Genomic DNA, 19,542 nt, shown 5'->3' with positions numbered 1-19,542 from the left:
GATGTCAGTGGGAAACACTGGCGGTCAGGGGAGGGTATGTTGGGGGTCTATGGAGACACTAAGGTCACCTGGGGTCATCTGTGACGTCCCGGATACAGACGAGGCCTTCTTTTGAGGGTCTCTCCGTTGCTAGGCAAACGGTTCCCAGGGCGCCGTTGCTATGCGCCTGTGCTTTCCGGGTGGCCACGCCCCCTTCCTGCGGGCCCCGCCCCCCAACCAACCACACGTCGGGCTCAAGCACGGAAGCCGCGCCCACCTTTTCGCCCCGCCCACAGCCCCAGAACCGTTACCCGAGCGACGGCCCGGGCCCCTCCCGCCTCCCGGCCCTGTTGCCAATCCAAGAGGCGTTGTCCTGGCGACGACCCCGCCTCTTCCGGCGCGGGCCCGCGGCTTCCGGCAGGGGGCCGGGCAGCGGGCGGCGGTCCGGCAGCGGCGGGGCCCGGGGGGGCGCCCAAGATGGCGGCGGGCGGCGCGGAGGGCGGCTCGGGCCCCGGCGCCACCATGGGGGACTGCGCGGAGATCAAGTCGCAGTTCCGCACCCGCGAGGGCTTCTACAAGCTGCTCCCCGGCGACGGCGCCGCTCGCAGGTCGGGGCCGGCTTCCGCCCAGACCCCGGCGCCGCCCCAGCCGCCGCAGCCCCCGCCCGGCCCTGCCTCCGCCTCCGGCCCCGGCGCCGCGGGCCCCGCGCCGTCTCCGCCGCCCGCAGGCCCCGGGCCCGGGCCCGCGCTGCCCGCCGTGCGCCTCAGCCTCGTGCGCCTTGGGGAGCCCGACGCCGCCGGGGCCGGGGAGCCGCCCGCCACGCCCGCGGGGCTGGGCGCCGGCGGAGACCGCGTCTGCTTCAACCTGGGCCGCGAGCTCTACTTCTACCCGGGCTGCTGCCGCCGCGGGAGCCAACGGGTAAGCGGCCCGCCTCGTGGGGCCCGGGGTGCTAGAGGAGGGGGTGGCACCCCGAGTTGATATGGGGCTCTGAGATGGGCATCCTAGATGTGACGGACATCCCGAGGGAAAGGGTTCTTGGAGGTAATACAGGATTCTGAAAGGTGATGGGAGGCCCCCCGGTGGCTGGGCATCTTGGAGGTGATGGGAAACCCTGAGGTCGTGCGGGATGCCCGGGTTATGCGTGAGGCCTCGGGGATGGTGAGTATCCTGGAGGTGATGGGGAATCTGAGATGCCGTGGGATCCTCCGGGCTTCTGGGTGGCAGGCTTTCTGCAGGTGATGAAGAGTCCCGAAGTGATGGGGAACGCCGGGGTATTGCAGTCTGGAAGGTGTGTGTGGGGGGATTCTTGAGACTTGGGGAGCCCAAAAGTGAATGGGGCTTGGAGATAATAGGGATGCTGAAGGTGAATGGGGTGCTAGAGAAAATTGGCGTTCTGGAGGTAATGAGAGTCCTAGAGGAAATGAGAATGTCTGAGCTGATGGGAGCCGGGGCTGATGAGAGCCCAGAGGGGACATCCTCAGGCGTGATGGGTGTCTCTGAAGTGATGTAGGCGCCAGAGAGGACGAGACCCCTAGAGTTTATGGTGGTCCCCAGAAGTGATGGGGATCCCGAGAGCCCAGAGGTGACGAAGGTACCTAAAATGTGGGGGACCGTGAGGGTTGTGGGTTCCTAACTGTGATGGGAGTCTTGGGATTTAGAGACTCCAAAGTGAAGGGAATGCTGCATGTTGAGCTTTGGAGTCCTGGTGATTTGGGTGACCCTGAGTTTCGAGGGGCTTGGAGTATTGTGGTGCTAAGATCCAGGGGAGTTGCTGAGGTCATAGGGCAGGACTGGAAAGGAATCGGAGCTCAGGGCCTGTGGGGACCCTGACCCTGATGCTGAAGTTGGGGGAATCCAGGTTTGGGGAGGCACTGTGGTCTCGTGCGGAGCGGGGAAATCTTTGCTGTCTGTTTCTTTTCTCTGTCTGTGATTTAGGTCCCCCTTCCTGTCTGTGGTTGCCCCACTCCCTGCCCACTCACCCATCCTCCTACCCACTTCCCTCAGGGACTTAACCCTGCTTCCTCTTCGTGGTTTCCCCCAACCTCAACACCCTCTGCCTTCCTCTTGGTGATAGAAGCCATTAACTCCTTTTCTCCCACCGCTCAAGTCCATTGACCTCAACAAGCCAATTGACAAGCGGATCTATAAGGGCACCCAGCCCACCTGCCACGACTTCAACCAGTTCACCGCTGCCACAGAGACCATCTCCCTGCTGGTGGGGTTCTCAGCCGGCCAGGTGCAGTACCTGGATCTCATCAAGAAGGACACCAGCAAGCTGTTCAATGAAGAGGTGATTGTGGGCCCCCGGGGCCCAGAACTGCTACCCCACCACACACACACACACACACACACACACACACATGCACTCACGCACACACACACACACACACACTGTGGTAAGACTGTTGCTACCAGGGAGCACTGTAGGCCTGAGGGAGAGAAGAGGGATGGACTGACAGATATGTGGGAGGGGTGACAGCCGGCAGCTAGTGTGATGACAGCTGCGCTTCCTGTGCCCTGGCGCCGTGCTGTGTTAGCCCTATGCTGCACACAGCGCTCCTGGAGTTTTATCAACCCGTGGGTTAGGGATCGTGCTGACCATTTTGCGGATTAGGGAACTGAGGCTAGTCGCTGGTTAGGACTTTTTTGAAGCCGGAGCCCTTGCTCTTCAAATTCCGGGCCCTGTGGGCATTGGATTCAAATTCCTGCTGCACCGTTTATTACCATCTGTTTTTGGAAAGGTTACGGTTCCTCCTGAGCCTCAGTTTTCCTCCTCTGCCAAGTGGGATTCTCCTTCCTCCCTCACGGGACTGTTGTCACATCGTATGTGGAGACCGCTCGGTCCTGGGCGGACTTGGCACAAGAGGAAATGCCAGCGAATAGCCTTCTCTGAGGCAGGGCCTGCTCCTGTCCCGCATCTCTGTTCAGAGGAGCTGTTCCACGGCACAGAAAGCGTGAACGGCAGGAGGGAGGGAGTGGAAAATGCACCGGTGCATCCCTTCACCTAGTATTTCTTGAGCATTTGTCTGTGCCAGGCATGTCCTGAGCACTGGGGCTGTCACATCTTGGTGGACAGAACAGACAGAGAGGGCCCCGTGTCTGGAGCCGCATCGAGCTGGGGAGGCAGACGGTTATCAGCTCAGTCAAGGCCGCTGTATGTCAGCGAGAGCTGAGCACTGTGGAGGGCACCCCGGCAGCCGAGGGGCTGGGGGGCGCTTGGGAGGTTTACCTAGGGTAGGCAGGCAAGGCCTCACTGGGTGGTGACACGGAAAGAAAGGCCTGAAAGAGGCCAGAAAAGTTATTGGGAAAGGACATTCTGAGTAGAGGGCACAGCTTGGACAGAGGCCCAGACGCAGGACAGCACCCAGGCCGTGCGGCCAGAGCCATTATTGAGCGGACGGGTGGTAGATGAGCTCTGAGAATAAGTGGGAGGGGCCAGGTCATGGAGGATCTGGAAGGCCATGGAAAAGGCTTTTAGAACCTCTCTCCAACCACAGAACCCAGAAATGGTTTGATTATTTTTGATATTCTCCCAAGACAGAAGTGCTATAGGTAGCTGGGGGGGAAGTGAACTCCCTACGTACGGTGGCTGCCTAAGGCCTTCAGGGCTGGGTCCTCTCCGGACCCTGGTCGAGAAGGGCGGCCGTGGTGCTCAGAGTGGGAGCGCCAGGTGCTGCCTGCCACTTGCACAGCATCTCTCTCAACCGCGTGGAGAACAGACTCGGGCAGTGGCAGCCTGGCAGCCGGTGAGGCCATGGCAGGGTTGGTGGCAGCTGGGACCAGGGGGATTGGAGTTAGGGGTGGGGGTGTGAAGAGGTGAGGCTCTGGGTATTGTTGAAAGAGTGGATGTGAGTTGTGAGGGGGAAAGGAGCAAAGATGGGCAGCTGGCGAGATGGGGTAGTCATGCCCGTGTCCAGGAAATACTTCCAGCCGCCTCCTGTGTGCACTGCTCTGTGCTCCGGGGCTGGGACGTGAACCAAATAGACAAAGGTCCCTTCCTTGGGGGAGCTGATACTCTGAATCGATTTCTTGCCTTAGGCCTGACATGGTAAAGATGGTGACAGGGTTAGACAGATAGACAACAGTTCTCTGGAAGGCAGGACTGCCCCCTGCCAAAGAGGGGTCACTGGGGCTCCGTGGAGCTCCCCATGGCCGCCGCACAGGCAGCCCTTCTTCCCAGGCATTTCATGACCTGGTGTCCGTCCATTGCCCCAGTGTGGGAGCTCCTCTCCGAGGAGGCCCGGGCCATGTCTCACGGCCATCTTGGGGTACCAGGGTGGGGAGGAGGTCTGCCAGCGGCCGGTTGCCTTCTCCCAACCCCCACCGTCTCCCCTGGCAGCGGCTGATTGACAAGACCAAGGTGACATATCTGAAGTGGCTTCCTGAGTCAGAGAGCCTGTTCCTGGCATCACACGCCAGCGGCCACCTGTACCTGTACAACGTCAGCCACCCGTGCGCCTCGGCCCCGCCCCAGTACAGCCTGCTCAAGCAGGGCGAGGGCTTCGCCGTCTACGCCGCCAAGAGCAAGGCGCCCCGCAACCCACTGGCCAAGTGGGCGGTGGGCGAGGGGCCTCTCAACGAGTTTGCCTTCTCGCCCGACGGCCGGCACCTGGCCTGTGTCAGCCAGGACGGCTGCCTGCGCGTCTTCCACTTCGACTCCATGCTCCTCCGTGGGCTCATGAAGAGCTACTTTGGGGGCCTGCTCTGCGTGTGCTGGAGCCCTGACGGGCGCTACGTTGTGACGGGGGGTGAGGATGACCTGGTCACCGTGTGGTCCTTCACCGAGGGCCGTGTGGTGGCCCGGGGCCACGGCCACAAGTCCTGGGTCAACGCGGTGGCCTTTGACCCCTACACCACGAGGGCCGAGGAGGTGGCCGCAGCCAGTGGTGACGGGGAACGGAGTGGCGAGGAGGAGGAGGAGCCTGAGGCCGGGGGCACAGGCTCCGGCGGGGGAGCCCCGCTCTCCCCGCTGCCCAAGGCGGGCTCCATCACCTACCGCTTTGGCTCAGCCGGCCAGGACACGCAGTTCTGCCTGTGGGACCTCACTGAAGACGTGCTTTACCCCCACCCGCCCCTGGCCCGCACCCGCACCCTCCCCGGCACGCCTGGCACCACGCCGCCCGCTGCCAGCAGCTCTCGGGGTGCTGAGCCAGGCCCTGGGCCCCTGCCCCGCTCGCTGTCCCGCTCCAACAGCCTGCCGCACCCAGCAGGCAGCGGCAAGGCAGGTGGCCCGGGCGCAGCGACAGAGCCGGGCACACCATTCAGCATCGGCCGCTTTGCCACGCTCACACTGCAGGAGCGGCGGGACCGGGGGGCTGAGAAGGAGCACAAGCGCTACCACAGCCTGGGCAACATCAGCAGGGGCGGCAGTGGGGGCGGGGGCGGCGGGGACAAGCCCAGCGGCCCCGCCCCCCGCAGCCGGCTGGACCCAGCCAAGGTGCTGGGCACCGCGCTGTGCCCGCGCATCCACGAGGTGCCACTGCTCGAGCCCCTGGTGTGCAAGAAGATCGCCCAGGAGCGGCTCACTGTCCTCCTCTTCCTGGAGGACTGCATCATCACCGCCTGCCAGGAGGGCCTCATTTGCACCTGGGCCCGGCCGGGCAAGGCGGTGAGTCACCCCCAGACTCCCCGGACCCCCGGATGAGCGGGCATTGGCAGAGGGTTTGTCACTGTCGCAGCTTCCAGCCCTGTGGGATGAGGGAAGCCATGGAAATCGTAGTGTCTCAGAACAAGACCTCTCAGATCTCAGAGTGACAGGCAGCAGAGAGAGGGTCAGGTCTAAGAGAAAGCTGGAGTGGTGGGGACCGTGGCTGGCCATCAGAAGGGCAGCCAGTGGGCCCAGCATGGTCAGGTCTTACTGCTTGTTGCTTGAAGCCAAATCTGTATCGCTGAAAAATATGCTTTCTAAATGGTGAAACTGTTTGAATACTGCGGGTCAAGCTCTGTGGGCAAGATTGAGCCTGCGGGCCCAGATTCCACCCTGGGATCTGAGCCCGCTGCTGGAGCTCGGGCTGTGGGACCCCAGGCTCAGGGTCCAGTCCTGCGCTTCTGCTTGCTGTGTGAGCTAGGGCAAGTCACCGGCCCTCTCTGACCTCCGTCACCTCTTAGGACAGGGAGGCTTGGAGATAGGTGGGGGGGTGGGTGTGCCCACCTCTTGAGGTGGCCCTGGGCTTCAGGAAGGTCCCAGTAGATGTGACTTCGGAGCTGTGGTCTCAGAGGTCTCGGCTCCTCAAGGTTTGGGCTCGGGTGCCCAGGAGGCCATGTCTGAGGGCCACGGTTTGGTTCCTCAGAAGGGCAGTTTTGGAATCCTAGGGTCCTGAACCCCTAGAACTTAGAGCACAATCTCGGAGCCTCCCAGGCAGGGGACGGGGATGTGGGGAGTCTGGCCAGCCCTGAAAGAGAGCCCTCTGTCTCCCTAGTTCACAGACGAGGAGGCCGAGGCCCAGAAAGGGGAAGGAAGTTGGCCCAGGTCACCCAGCAAGTCAGTGGTAGAGGTAGGACTGTCCCTGAGTTCCTACCCCTCCCCCAGAATCTCAGGACCCCCTCAGGTCAGAAGGGGACCCCAGTTTCCCCCCTCCCCACCTCCACCCCACCCCATCCTCTCGCTCAGCATCACCGCGGACGTTAACTGTTGTATCCAAGTGCCGCCTGCTGGCACAGGGGAGCTAGCCGAGACGTCAGTTCCCAAGCCTAGAGCAGCGGCTTCTGGGGATCAGGGGTGGACTGAAGGGCAACACCAGGCTGGCTCCCTCCCCGTGGGGCTGGCAGGAGCCCTGGGTGTCTCTAATCCTCCTCTCTCCCCTCGTCTTCCCCAGGGCATCTCTTCCCAACCAGGCAACTCCCCGAGCGGCACAGTGGTGTGAAGCCATGGATGTCGGGGTCCCCCACCCCATGCCCTCCGCCTCCTAGCCATAACCTTCCCCGCTGACCTCATGGATCAACGTATTAACAAGACTAACCATGACGGATGGACTGCTCCAGTCCCCCACCCTGCACAAACTTGGGGGGCAGAGGGTCCCCCCGACTGGCCCACACTCGGGGGTTGTAGTGGCCTGTGTGGCCTCAGCCTTGTCTCCACCCACTGCCAAGTACCATGAGCCCTCCTCTGAGACATCAGTGTTAGCCTCATTCCCTGTCCCCAGCATGTGACTGGTCACTCCCGGGGGAGAAACTCCCCCTGCCAGAGCCCCAGCTCCATGGTGTGCCCCTCGTCCCGGGTCGGGTAGGGGCCGCCCTGCCCGCCCGCCCGTGCTGTCGTTCGTGCTTTTGAAGCGTGTTAAATTATGGAAGCCCCTCGGGGTCCCCCTGCCTCCCAGGAGCTCCTATTTATACTAAAGTTCCCTGTTTTCACAGCGTCTCTGTTCCCTTGCGCAGACGTGTGGAGGAGGTGTGTGTGTCCTCGAATCGGTCCACTGGTCCACTGTAACGCAGGGCAGAGCCGGGCCTGCCTCCCCCCCCCCCCCCCCCAGCATTTCCCCCTGCCCCCTTTACTCGCAGCAAAAACTGCGGGCCGGAGGAGGGATGTGCTGGGCACATGGCTGGTGGACCCGCCTGACCAGCCCTGGGCAGGGCCCTTTGGACACACAAGAGCATCCTTCGGCCCCCAAGCTCTCCAGGAAAGACAGCCTCCAGGGCCCCTTGAATCCTCAGCAGGATTTTCAAAGTTGTCTCAAAGTGCCCAAACCAGCCACATCAGCTGTCACAGGGGCCTGCCCAGATGGGGTCCCCTGGCGGCTCCCGAGGTGCCCAGTGAGCTTCCTTGAGCCTAAGTCACGGCCTCCTGCTCCCTCGGACCTGGCTCAGCCCAGGCGCGGGCGTCCAGAGCCGCCTGGAGACCATGGCTTCCTCCGGGGGATTGTCCACCCCTGGAAAGAACAACGAAAATCCCTCCTGGCTGGCTCTCCGGAGCGGAGCCGCGGGGAGTGGTGTCTTCCCGCTCCGCCCTCCACCCCCCGAAATGTTTCTGTTTCTAATCCTAGCCCGGGCAGGAATGTGGCTGTGCGGCCAGGGTCCAAGGAGCTATTTTGGGGGCTCCTCTGCCTCCCCCAGGCTTTGGCCAGCAAGTCACCCCTGGTCCTGGCTCCTGAGGGCCTCCCTTCCCATTTCTCTCACCACCCCTTCCCCACCTCCTGCCAAAAAAAAGTCCGTGTCAAGCGGAGGGCCTGCGGGCTAAATTTAAACCGTCCCAAAGTCTGAATCCACGGCTGAGTCACACCCGCGAAGCTGCCCTGTCCTCCTGCCCCCCTTCCCAGGCCTCACCCCTTTCTCCTCCCTCCCCGCCAACTCCAGGGCTTGGGAGGGGTGTCACCGGATCATCTGAACCTCAATTGGCCCCCTCAGGGGAATGGGAGGGCTCATCTTTGGCATCTGTCACACCTGTGGCTTCGTCTGTGCACCGCCTGTTTATCGAGGGGGGGCAGTGAGCGAATTGAGATTCTCCACCCACCCCCGTCTCACACCAGAGTGTGCTGGGGGCCTGGAAGGACGGAGTTGGGGGGCCTGGCTCGTGAGGGGTTAAGGCCTGGAGGCGGGAGGGGGCCGGACTGAGGGGTGGGGAGAAGGGGAGGAGGCCTCAGCAGCCCGCAAAGAGAAGTGGCCAGAGAGGCCCAGGGGACAGCCAGGGACAGGCAGACATGCGGCCAGGGCCCGGGGGCCTGGACAGGGGCTGCCAGGCCCCGTGACGGGAGGACCCCGAGCCCCTGGCCCGGGGAGGGGGCCATGGTGCTGCCTGCCCGACATGTCAGCCGAGGTGCGGCTGAGGCGGCTCCAGCAGCTGGTGCTGGACCCCGGCTTCCTGGGGCTGGAGCCTCTGCTCGACCTTCTCCTGGGCGTCCACCAGGAGCTGGGCGCCTCCGACCTGGCCCAGGACAAGTATGTGGTGGACTTCCTGCAGTGGGGTGAGTGCTGCCTGCACGGCTCCCCCAGCCTGGGGGGCAGGATGGACATGGGGACAGCCTCCCACTCAGGGCCCCAGAGCTTGGGCCTAGTAGGTCTTGGGGGGACATGACCCTACCCCCGTGCCACCCTGGCAGGGCAGAGAGGGGTCAGCAGAGGCCAGGGCAGCCATGACTCAGAACCATGCTTGGGAGCCTGGTAGGTGGGCTGGTCATGGCCTCCCATGGTCCGCCTGCACCCCCGCCCTGAGTCGAGGCCAAGGGACATGCTGGGAGCCCCGTCTCCTAGGACCCCCCCCCCGAAACCAGCCCTACGGGCCTCCATCCTGGATTCCCAGAGCACAGGGACGAGCGGGACAGACAGCATGGGGCAGCTGCCAGGGGTGCGGCCGGCGGGCAGGTGTTCGGCGCCAGCCTCTCCAGCTGCCCCAACAGGTGCCCGGGCACTGGGAGGGCGGGTGACTCAGGCCGGCCCTGGGGGAGAACCAGCCCTGCAGACGGCCGCCACCCAGCATCCCCTCCACCCTGACGCAGGAGGAGGAACTTAAGTTCTGGGTGTGCTCACTCTCTGCAGGTTCCACACCCCTCCCCCCACCTTGGTCCCTCCTGGTCTGCGTGGATCCTTGATTCTTCCAGCTCCTGGGGTCCCTTCATTCTAGTTCATGCCCTCCACCCTTTGGCTCTCCCACAAAGTCCCTTCCTGCCAGGCCCTTCCCTGGAGGCAGCTCTGGAGGGAAGATGGTTCAGCCTCAGTCTCCTGCCTTGTCTTCCCCACCCCCTCCTAGCCTAGGACTCACTTGGGTTTCTGTCTCTCTGACACCTGCCACTGTGTCCCTCCACCGGCCTGTCCCTCCGGGGCTTGCTCTTGATCCTTGGGCTCTGTGTGTCCCTGTTTCCTGTCCCTCCGCCTTCTCCCGCTCCCCCTTTTCTGTGTCCGTCTCTTTCTGACCCAGGCCCTGCTCCTCTTCTTTCTCCTCCCATTTTGCAGATGGGAAAGTGGAGGCCAAGGGCCAGGCCACTCAGCCCCCTGGAAGCCCCTTCTGCCTCCCTCCCTGCAGCCCTTAGTAACTCTCTCTGCCCCGCTTTTGCAGAGGACGAAGTTGGGCTGGCAGGGTAAACTGAGACCTGAGGTGGGGGCAGGGGTCTGGCTCTCTGTAGGGAGCGCTCCTTTTGTGGCCCGAGCAGCATCCTGCGGCCCCTCCCCTGCCAGGCCTCCCGGGCGGGGGAGGGGGCCTGGGTTCCCGCTGCCTTAAAAGGGCTCAATGTCTTGGCTCTCTCCTCCCTCCCCCGGCCTGGGCCCTCGCTGGTTCTCCCCTGCCTGCCGGCTCTCCCCGAACCCTGTGGGGCCCCTCTCGCCCCTTCATAGCCCACTGTATCTCCCCTCATTCCTCTCACACCCATCCCTCTCCCCGTCCTGCCTCCCAAGTCCCCAGCTCCTTCCACTCCTGGGAGTCCAGGCCTCTCTCTCTCCACTCTCTCTCTATGTCCCTGAGTCTCGTGTCTCCACCCCCGGCCTGCCTCCTCCCTAGCTGCCCTCTCTAACATTCCTGGCCGGAGGACCTTGGGCAAATGCCTCCATCTGTCTGAGCCTGGATTCTGCCGTGTAAATATGGGGCAATAGTAAAGCCCTCCCCTGGAGTTGAGAGCACAAGATAGCACGCTTGAACCTGGACCAAGCCTGCAGCACGGGAGCCCGGGGTTCGGGTCCAGGCTGGCTGCGGCTCCCTCCTCAGGTCCTTCTCCTGGCCCCAACCCCAAATCCAGTGTTTCCCAAAGTGTGGTCAGGAGCCATCTGCATCTGAACCTAGAGGTGCTGGGTTAAACTGCACGTCTGGGCCACAACCCAGGACGGACTGAAGGAGAGCCCAGGGGTGGGCCAGGCCACAACCCAGGACCGACTGAAGGAGAGCCTGGGGGTGGGCCGGGTCGGCACTCACTGTCACCTGGAGTTGGGGGCGGGGGGTGGCCTGAGGCGCAAGGAGCTCTAAGAACGGGGACTTATTTCTTCTGATCTTCAGGGCTTCCCTTCTGCAGACTTGTTACCCCACCCTCTCCATGCTGCAGCCACTAGAGCCCTTTGACCTAATGCCCTGTCCCAAAAAGGGGTTCCCAGGCATACCATCTCTGTAGGGGGCAGTTTGGGGTCCCCAAGACCTCACACAGTGTTTATGTGGGGGAGCCCTTGAGAGGCAGACCGTCCTAAGGGGAGGGGCAGAGAGATGAGGAGACAGACTGAGGAGCAGAGAGAGGGGAAGAGCAAGAGTCAGAGAGGGGAGAGAACGAGGGGCAGGGAGAGGGAGGCTGAGGGACAGAGGGTGGGACTTCCTCCTCGTCTCCAGTGTCAGTCCCAATGACCCTCGGTTGTCACCTGCCCCCGCCCCGCAGTGGAACCCATCGCGGCGAGGCTTAAGGAGGCCCGACTGCAGAGGGATGACTTCGAGATTCTGAAGGTGATCGGACGCGGAGCGTTCAGCGAGGTGAGCCTTGAGCAGCGGCGGCAGCTCCGCGGGGCGGGAGGCGCGACTGTCCGTGCGGTGGGCGGGACATAGGAGGTCCAGGCGGGGCCTTAGAAATTGATGAATGACTGAGTTTAGAACGCCCGAGACCGGCGGGGCGGGGGCGGAGCTTGGGGCGGGGGGCGGGGTTAGAGGTGGAGTCCAGCCTGAGGGAGCCCGGGCGTCCTCCCCGCCCCCGCCACTTCCACCCCGGTCACCCCGTCTCGGCCTTCAGGTGGCTGTGGTGAAGATGAAGCAGACGGGCCAGGTGTTCGCCATGAAGATCATGAATAAGTGGGACATGCTGAAGCGAGGCGAGGTGAGGGCCGGGGCCGGGCGCGCAGGGCGCGGGGCATTCCCGCCCCCAGCGCCGCTTCAGGTCCCCGGTGCCCCACAGGTGTCGTGCTTCCGCGAAGAGAGGGATGTGTTGGTGAACGGGGACCGGCGCTGGATCACGCAGCTGCACTTCGCCTTCCAGGACGAGAACTACTTGGTGAGCCCCAGGCCCGGGCGACTGGAGGGCCGGACCCCCAGCCCCGACCGACGTTGTCAATTAACGAGGCGGGGGCGGGGAGAGGAGTTCAGGGTGGCGGAGCTGCCTGGGAAAGCCTGCGGGAGTCTGTGTGTGGGAACCGGCCTTCCTTTCCCGCGCTGGGAGACGTCCCTTTCCGCGGACGCTGGGGGACTCTGTAAGGACGCCGCCCGCCGCAGTCGGAGGACTCTCTTACCTGGAGTGGGATTGCTCTCTACAGCCAGTGTGGGGGCCTCTGGGCCGGGGTGTCTGAGCCCTGGGCTCTGGCATTGGGAGGCCCCTGGGTTCCCTTTTCCCCTGGGGGAGCGAATCTCTGTCCAGTGACATCCTGGGAGAATTAGGGGCTTTTTTTGCGAGGGGGTGTCTGATTTGGCCCAGGAGATCCCGGGCTCTCCTGGGGCTGGGCCTGCGGGGTCTCTGCCCAAGGATGGGAAGACTCTGGGAGTCTTTATCCGGGCTATCAGCGGTCAGTGCCTATTGGGGCTACCGACCCCCATGACACGCCCCCTCCCAGTACCTGGTCATGGAGTACTACGTGGGCGGGGACCTGCTAACGCTGCTGAGCAAGTTTGGGGAGCGGATCCCGGCCGAGATGGCGCGCTTCTACCTGGCTGAGATTGTCATGGCCATAGACTCGGTGCATCGGCTGGGCTACGTGCACAGGTGGGCGCTGCAGGGCTGAGGGGCGGGGCCCGGACAGGGAGAGCTACGGTGGTACCCCGGAAGGTCCGAGCCCACTGGGGGCAGGGCCTGAGGAGTGGGGTCCAGAATTGTCGAATCCCCGAAGGGGCGGAGCTAGAGGGGGTGGGGCCGGAAGGCGGGGCCTGGAGGGCGCTTCCCTAAGAGGATGGGGCCGGAGGCTGTGCAGCCTAGACGGGTGGGGCCTGGTGAGACGGTGGGAGGGGGCTCACCCATCCCTCTTCCCCTCCCTTCTTCCCTCTGTGCAGGGACATCAAGCCGGACAACATCCTGCTGGACCGCTGTGGCCACATCCGCTTGGCCGACTTCGGCTCCTGCCTCAAGTTGAGGGCGGACGGAACGGTGAGCGGTGCGCCCGCCCTGGGCAACTCGGGCCGTGAGGGGTGGGGTCCCCCCTGAGGGGTGCCCTCGGCAGAGTGTGGGGGCGGGGCTGAGGCGCGAGCGGACCTAGGGTGGGGGCAGGGCAAGCTTTGGAGGAGGAAGGAGGAGGCCACCCAGTTCTATACTGGAGTGTGGGAGGGGCTAAACGCTGGGGGCGTGGTTGGGGGGTGGAGCCCGAGGCCCAAGGGGCGGGGCCGAGTCCCGCTGTGGTCCTGCTGCTCAGGTGCGGTCGCTGGTGGCTGTGGGCACCCCGGACTACTTGTCCCCCGAGATCCTGCAGGCCGTGGGCGGCGGGCCCGGGACGGGCAGCTACGGACCCGAGTGTGACTGGTGGGCGCTGGGCGTGTTCGCCTATGAAATGTTCTACGGGCAGACGCCCTTCTACGCCGAGTCCACGGCCGAGACCTACGGCAAGATCGTGCACTACAAGGTGAGCAGGGCCCGAGGCGCCGCTGACCTCTCCGCACAGGCTCCCGGGCTCACACCGCCGCTTTGCGTCTCCCTCCGAGCAGGAGCACCTGTCTCTACCGGTGGCAGACGCGGGGGTCCCTGAGGAGGCTCGCGACCTCATCCAGCGGCTGCTGTGTCCTCCGGAGACGCGGCTGGGCCGGGAAGGTGCAGGCGATTTCCAGAAACATCCGTTCTTCTTTGGCCTCGACTGGGAAGGTCTCCGAGACAGCATGCCCCCCTTTACGCCTGATTTCGAGGGTGCCACTGACACGTGCAACTTCGATGTGGTGGAAGATGGGCTCACTGCCATGGTGAGCGGGGGCGGGGTAGGTACCTGCGACGGCTGCTCGGCACAGGGTGCCCCCATCCCTCCTGCATAAAGTTGGGGTTAGGCGAGTGCCCCCCTCCTGGGGTCCTGAAACCCTTCCTTTCCGGAGCACCTGCTGTGTGCCTGCCCGGTGCTGGGAACTCTGCGGTGATCTAGACGCGCAGGCCCGTGGGGGACACAGACTTGTTCCTGGAGAGATCAGGGCTGAGATGGGGGACTGCGAGGGGGCGGGGCTCCTGACCCGGCATGGAAGGTCCTGAGGCGCTTGGGCGGGGCGTGGGCGCTGTCTGAGCTGAGACCTGACAGGAGAGGCGAGAGGCAGGAGAGCACACGGGGAATCTCCCTCCCTTGGGCATCTCTCGTCTGTGGGCCGAGCTCTCCCGGAGCCGAACGCGTGCTCAGCCTGGGGGCCCTTGTGCTGGGCACTGCGTGGGACACAGGGACCAAGTCAGCCCTGGTCCCTCACCCGCTTCCAGTCTGCAGAAGTGTAGCATTACACAGTGGCGAGTCCCTGAGGGAAGCAGCAGCATACATAAAAGAAAGTGATGGCCGGCCACTTTAGATAGGCCCCGAGCTGGGCTGGGGGCGGGGGGGACATTTAAACCAAGACTGGGAAGGGGCGCCAGCCCTGACAACCGCTGCTCCCCTCACATCCTTCCTCGTGTGTAGGAGACGCTGTCAGACATACAGGAAGGCGTGCCCCTGGGCGTCCACCTGCCTTTCGTGGGCTACTCTTACTCCTGCATGGCCCTCAGGTAAGCGCTGTCCCCGAGCAGCCCGTGAGGAGTGGGCTGGGGGTACCGGCCCCTGGAAGGCCACTGGGGGTGACCGCACCCTGGCCCATGGGCAGTCAGCAGAATGGCAGGCTCAGTCGTGGAACATTATTGCTGTGGGACTGAGGGCTCTTAGGAGCTCAGAGGTGGAGGACCTTAAAATCTCAGACCATAAGTACTTTGAAATTTTAGATTCAATTGTAAAACCTCAGAGCCACAGACTTGGCCTTCCAGAATCTTCCAACCTTCCACTTTTAGATTTCTAGTACACAGTCACGGGACCTCAAAATCTTAGAAAATAAGAAGTTTAGAAATTTTAAACTTAAAATTTAAAAGAACACAAACTCTTAAAAGGACACAAACTCATTGAGTCACTCACATAACTGTAAGCCTTTTAAAAACATTAATTATACAAATAATCCATTGCTTGTGTGGGTAAGGAAGGGGCGTCCCACCAGCAGCGACGGCCCCTGGCTCGCACACCTTTCCAACAGCCGAGAGCAGGTGCTGTGTTCCAGTCTGGTTTGTTGCTGGCTGATGGATTGCAAACGATGTTTCTTCTCATGAATGAACTATGACATGATCCTGACCCGCTGTGTAGCGTTCTCCTTCCCGGGCGGGTCAGGATTCAGTTAACCGGCCTCTGTCACAACCGAGGCTGGACAGACGGCTGCGACTTGGTCTCGGCACACGTACAGATCGTGAGGTCCTCAAGACCTCTTTCCAGGAGTGGGGTTGCTGGGTTGGAGGGGACATCCACTTTTCTCGCAATTCCATATTCCTCGGGAGGGTCTGTCCCCTCTCAGCAGCTGGGTCTGAGGGGATGTCTAGCGTCATAGCCTTGGGATCCCACACCCAGTCTTAAGACTACATCTCTGGGGGTGACCAGAGTTGGGTGGGGTCCTCTTCACTGTCCTGAGGCCCTGAGGAGAAGGGTATGCAAAAGTCATGTGGACGGGGAGGAGATGAGCAGACCCTAGCCCATGAGTGTCTGGGCCCCAATTCCCGCAGAAGCTGCAGAGATGGCGGCTTCCAGGGGCCCGAGGCATGCGAGGGGCGGGCCTTTCCCTAACGAGGAGGACCTGTCACACAAGCCTGGCAATTTGTCCCCTTTACTCTGCCCCTCCCCCTCCTTAAACCATGGGATCTTGGGTCTGGCCACCCCATGCCCACAGGCTAGGGCATCTTGGCTAACTGCAGGGATGGGCAGCCTCGGGCTGGGGCCAGCTCTCCCTCCCCTGGCCGGTTCCTCTCCCCAGGGACGATGAGGTCCCGGGCCCCACACCCATGGAACTGGAGGCTGAGCTGTTGCCTGAGCCACCTGTGCAAGTGCCCAGCCTGGAGCCCACAGTGCCCCCACTGGAGAAAACAGTGAGTCGTTGGAGGCGAGGGCCAGGCAGGGGCGGGTCTGAGGCCAGGGCGTCCTGGGCGGTTGGTGCCCTGGAGTGCTAAGGCCTCTGGGAGCTCACTTGACAGAAAGAGATGGAAAACCCAGTGGAGACAAGGGGACTTGAGTCAGAGATGATCATAGGGCACCGAGTGTGTGTGGAGGGGGACTCTCTGGGGAGAGGGAGCTCTGGAGAAGGACCCCCTGAGGGAAAAGAGTGCCCATGGGTCGGCAGAGGGGACCGCAGGGACAAAGGCCCTGAGGTAGGAACTAGCTAGTTAGTCCTTGAGCAGAAAGGAGGGTCGTAAGGCTGAACTGTTCTAAGACAAGGGGGTAGGGAGCGAGGGGAGGGGAGGCCGGGGAGGCCAGCAGGAAACAAACCTAAAGACTAAAGGCTGGAATACAGGATAGGGGCTGGGGTTATGGAAGGAGGGCGTTTGGATCACCACAGGGGCTGTGAGGATTCCAGAAAGATCTAGGGGATGGGGAGTAGAAGACAAGGGAGGATCCCAGGCCTGGAACCCATGCTCAAGTCTCCAGGCTCCAGGAGCCACAGGCAGCCCAGCCCTAAACCCGGTCCCCATCCACAGGCTGAAGCGGCAGGTCCAGAGGCCGTTCCCGCGGTGGCAGAGGCGGAGATGACGCTGCGGGAGCTCCAGGAGGCCCTGGAGGAGGAGGTGCTGACCCGGCAGAGCCTGAGCCGGGAGCTGGAGGCCATCCGCACGGCCAACCAGAGCTTCGCCAGGTCAGGCTCGGCTCGGCCCGGCCCGGTCGCTGCCTGTCGCAGCCTCTCTCCCCGAGGTCCCAGGGCTCACGGTCCTTCCCTCCCCGCAGTCAGCTCCGCGAGGCCGAGGCCCGGAACCGGGACCTGGAGGCGCAAGTCCGGCTGCTGCAGGAGCAGATGGAGCAGCTGCAGGCAGAGGGAGCTGCAGGCGAGTCCCTGAGCCGCCCCCGTTCCCGAGGGCGCCGGGGGAGGTGGGCCCGCGGCGGCGCGTGTGGACACCTGGGGGAGGGCGAGGGGCCCAGGCTGGGGCACGCCGCGCCACCGCCCTCCTCGTCCCTCCACGCGCCCTACGCCTCTCTCTTCTCCTTCCAGCTGTCACGGGGGTCCCCAGTCCCCGGGCCACGGATCCACCTTCCCATGTAAGACCCCTCTTTGTCCCCTGCGTCAAGCCTGCTGCCCCCTCTGCAAACCCTGTCCCCGTCTCCCCGTCCAGACTTGGGGCTCACCCTACCTCTTCGGGGTTCCAGGCGGCAGACACCCTCCAGTTAGCCGCACATCTACCGGCTCTCCCCGGTTCAGGCCTCTCGCCACATCCCGGCCGGGATCTCCCTAGAGTCCCTCCCAGACCTCGACGCCCCTTGCTCTCTCTCGCCCCCCGCCGACGGCGGCCGGGCCGGGCTGGGCTCCGATCGGGTCACCTGTCCCTTCTCTCTCCAGCTAGATGGCCCCCCGGCCGTGGCTCTGGGCCAGTGCCCGCTGGTGGGGCCAGACCCCATGCACCGCCGCCACCTGCTGCTCCCTGCCAGGGTACGTCCGGCTGCTCACGCCCGCCGCCGCCGCGCCCCCGCCTCGCTCCACGCTCGCCGAGCCGCCTCTGCTTAGCTGCGCCTCTGCGGGGCTGGGCCCGCCGCGGGGGGAGGATGCTCGGGCAGCCAATCAACACAGGCCGCTAGGAAGCAGCCAATGACGAGCTCGGACAGGACTTGAGGCCTGCGAGCCGACCAATTGCAGCTGCCCGCGCTGTCGGGGGGGCGGGGCGGAGCGAGGGGAGCATTGTAGACCCACCCACGGGCGTGGGCGGGGCGAGCCCCGGGAGCCAATCAGGGGTCGGCGTCGCAGTGCTGATCCCGCCCTCTCCCCCGCAGGTCCCTAGGCCTGGCCTATCGGAGGCGCGTTCCCTGCTCCTGTTCGCCGCTGCTCTGGCTGGTGCCGCCGCCCTGGGCTGCGCTGGGTTGGTGGCCTGCGCCGGCCACCTCGCCCCTGTCTGGCGCCGCTCGGGAGCCGCCTTCGCCCCCTGAACCCTAGAGCCCCAGCCTGTCCTCCACTCGGGCCCCGCTGGAGGGTTGGGTGACCCGGGAACGGCCCAGAAGCCACTCCCACCGCCCCGGTTGACACCACCCCAAGCGTGGGTCTCCGCCCAGCTCCAGCCCTGTGATCCGGGCCCGCCCCCTGGCGGCCGGGGAGGGAGGAGCCGGCCCGCGGCCGGAGCACGGGGCGCCTGGGAGGGTGGGAGCCGGGAGTGCTGCTGCTGCTGCTGCCGCTGCCGCTGCCGCTGCTGCTGGGGGGGATCGCGGACCACTTCCTTCCTCCGGCCCGGCGGAGGCCCCGACGCAGCCGGACACACTGCGACCTCGAGAAGGCAGCAGGGCCAGGGCGCGGCCATCCGTTTTTCACCCTCCACGCACCCCCACCCACAGCGGCTCGCAAACCACAGATCCCCCTGTGCATGAGGCCCCGGCCTCCCGGGAACGTCCTCCTCCCGTAGCGAAGGTCCAGCGCGCGCTCCGCCCGCTTCCCGGGAACCTCTCGCTTCTGCCAGCCCCGCTTTTTCGGGGACTCCGCGCCCTCCTCCTCACGTGCGCCGCTCTCGGAGCTACACCGGCTCCTCCCGCCTCGGCGTTTGGGTATTTATTGACCTGTCCTCCGACCCGCTGACAGGCTCCAGGACCCCAGCACCCTGATCCACGTTTTGGATGCACTGAGACCCCGACATTCCTCGGTATTTATTGTCTCTCCCCACCTAGGACCCCACCCCCGATCCTCGCGAATAAAAGGCCCTCTCGTCTGTCCCAGCTTGGCGCTCCGCCGTGTCCACTCTGTTTGCTCTGCGGCGGAGGCTGCTCAACCGGCCAATCGAGGGCGCCCGGAGGCGGCCAATGGCCGAGCAGGGAGCTAGCGGGACGCGAAGTGGGTGAATCAGGGCTGGGGGCGGAGACCGAGGGGCGTGGCTTCGGCGTCCGGCCAATAGGAGAAGGCGAGTGGGCCACCCGGAGGCACCGCCCCTCGCCCAGCTGTGGCCCAGCTGTGTCACTCGATCGCGGGGAAGAAGGGGGCTGGGCCGCCGGCGCGCGCGGCCATCCTCCTACCACTGCGCCTGCGCGGGCCACGCGCATCCGTTCCAGGGACTTACGCTCAAGAAAAGTTGCTGTAAACTTTCTGGCCTGTTCCCCCGCCCCCTCTCCCTGCCAGACCCGCCCCCCTGCGGAGCCGGGAATTCCGAGGGGCGGAGCGCAGGCCGAGATGGGGAGTGGGGGGGCCTACAGAGGACCCTGGAGACGGAGGCGTGCAGAAGCTCAGTCTCGGGGCGGAGGTGGCTTCGCGCCCTTAGCCCTCCCGGACGGCCCGTTACCTTCTCCATTGTCCCGATGGGGAAACTGAGGCCCTGAGCCAGAGGCACACGCCGGGGTTGGCAAAAAGCGCGGCCTGAGGCGGAGGGAAAACAAAGAGAGAATCACGGACAGACGGGGAGGGGGCCGGGCACACACAGACACTGAGACAGAGACCCTAGTGGAGAGCTGCGTCTTGGCATCTGGGGGCGGGAGACGCGGGATCGGCCGCGGGAGAAGCTCGGGAAGTGCGAGGGGGGGCGGAGACGGGGGCCGGGCGGGGGAGAGGGCTGG

The 19,542-nt window shown here is 64.3% G+C and overlaps 2 protein-coding genes and 1 long non-coding RNA gene across 12 annotated transcripts; 2 read left to right on the top strand and 1 right to left on the bottom strand.

Annotated features, from left to right (window-relative positions):
- The first annotated feature begins 368 nt into the window (after positions 1-368).
- Positions 369-7,329, top strand: DMWD (DM1 locus, WD repeat containing). Of its 2 annotated transcripts, XM_070498272.1 has the most exons (5): positions 369-897; positions 2,087-2,269; positions 4,319-5,587; positions 6,399-6,473; positions 6,795-7,329. In XM_070498272.1, the coding sequence occupies exons 1-5, from the start codon at positions 457-459 to the stop codon at positions 6,840-6,842; spliced, it is 2,016 nt and encodes a 671-aa protein (XP_070354373.1). In that variant the 5' UTR covers positions 369-456; the 3' UTR covers positions 6,843-7,329. The 2 variants fall into 2 exon arrangements, with proteins under 2 accessions (XP_070354373.1, XP_044615635.2); XM_044759700.2 differs by lacking the exon at positions 6,399-6,473 and having other exon boundaries at positions 377-897.
- Positions 7,330-8,373: 1,044 nt separating this feature from the next.
- Positions 8,374-19,432, top strand: DMPK (DM1 protein kinase). Of its 9 annotated transcripts, none has more exons than XM_014860949.3 (15): positions 8,374-8,876; positions 11,259-11,350; positions 11,604-11,687; positions 11,766-11,861; positions 12,415-12,563; positions 12,848-12,941; positions 13,204-13,410; positions 13,493-13,756; positions 14,428-14,513; positions 15,791-15,902; positions 16,509-16,663; positions 16,753-16,850; positions 17,015-17,061; positions 17,360-17,449; positions 18,581-19,431. In XM_014860949.3, exons 1-15 carry the CDS (start codon positions 8,717-8,719, stop codon positions 19,298-19,300), a joined length of 2,454 nt encoding a protein of 817 aa, XP_014716435.3. In that variant the 5' UTR covers positions 8,374-8,716; the 3' UTR covers positions 19,301-19,431. The 9 variants fall into 9 exon arrangements, with proteins under 9 accessions (XP_014716435.3, XP_014716439.1, XP_014716436.3 ...); XM_014860953.3 differs by having other exon boundaries at positions 17,788-18,714; XM_014860950.3 differs by having other exon boundaries at positions 8,434-8,876; positions 13,493-13,741; positions 18,581-19,432.
- Positions 14,821-17,548, bottom strand: LOC123281182 (uncharacterized). The gene is made up of 2 exons (XR_006520491.2): positions 17,154-17,548; positions 14,821-15,454 (listed from the first exon to the last, which is right to left on the bottom strand). It is a non-coding gene; the product is annotated as an uncharacterized lncRNA (long non-coding RNA).
- Positions 19,433-19,542: the final 110 nt, after the last annotated feature.

Source organism: Equus asinus, chromosome 26 (genome assembly GCF_041296235.1).
Source record: "Equus asinus isolate D_3611 breed Donkey chromosome 26, EquAss-T2T_v2, whole genome shotgun sequence".
Classification (NCBI taxonomy): Eukaryota; Metazoa; Chordata; class Mammalia; order Perissodactyla; family Equidae; genus Equus; species Equus asinus.
The sequence above is the reverse complement of the archived record's forward strand: the minus strand, read 5'-3'. Positions and strand labels throughout refer to the sequence as shown.

Coding starts and splice junctions, on each gene's coding strand:
- DMWD (XM_070498272.1), top strand. CDS start 457: ATGGCGGCGGGCGGCGCGGAGGGCGGCTCGGGCCCCGGCGCCACCATG. Junction 898..2,086: donor GCCGCCGCGGGAGCCAACGG/GTAAGCGGCCCG, acceptor CCACCGCTCAAG/TCCATTGACCTCAACAAGCC. Junction 2,270..4,318: donor GCAAGCTGTTCAATGAAGAG/GTGATTGTGGGC, acceptor CTCCCCTGGCAG/CGGCTGATTGACAAGACCAA.
- DMPK (XM_014860949.3), top strand. CDS start 8,717: ATGTCAGCCGAGGTGCGGCTGAGGCGGCTCCAGCAGCTGGTGCTGGAC. Junction 16,664..16,752: donor GCCAACCAGAGCTTCGCCAG/GTCAGGCTCGGC, acceptor CCCTCCCCGCAG/TCAGCTCCGCGAGGCCGAGG. Junction 17,062..17,359: donor CCACGGATCCACCTTCCCAT/GTAAGACCCCTC, acceptor TTCTCTCTCCAG/CTAGATGGCCCCCCGGCCGT.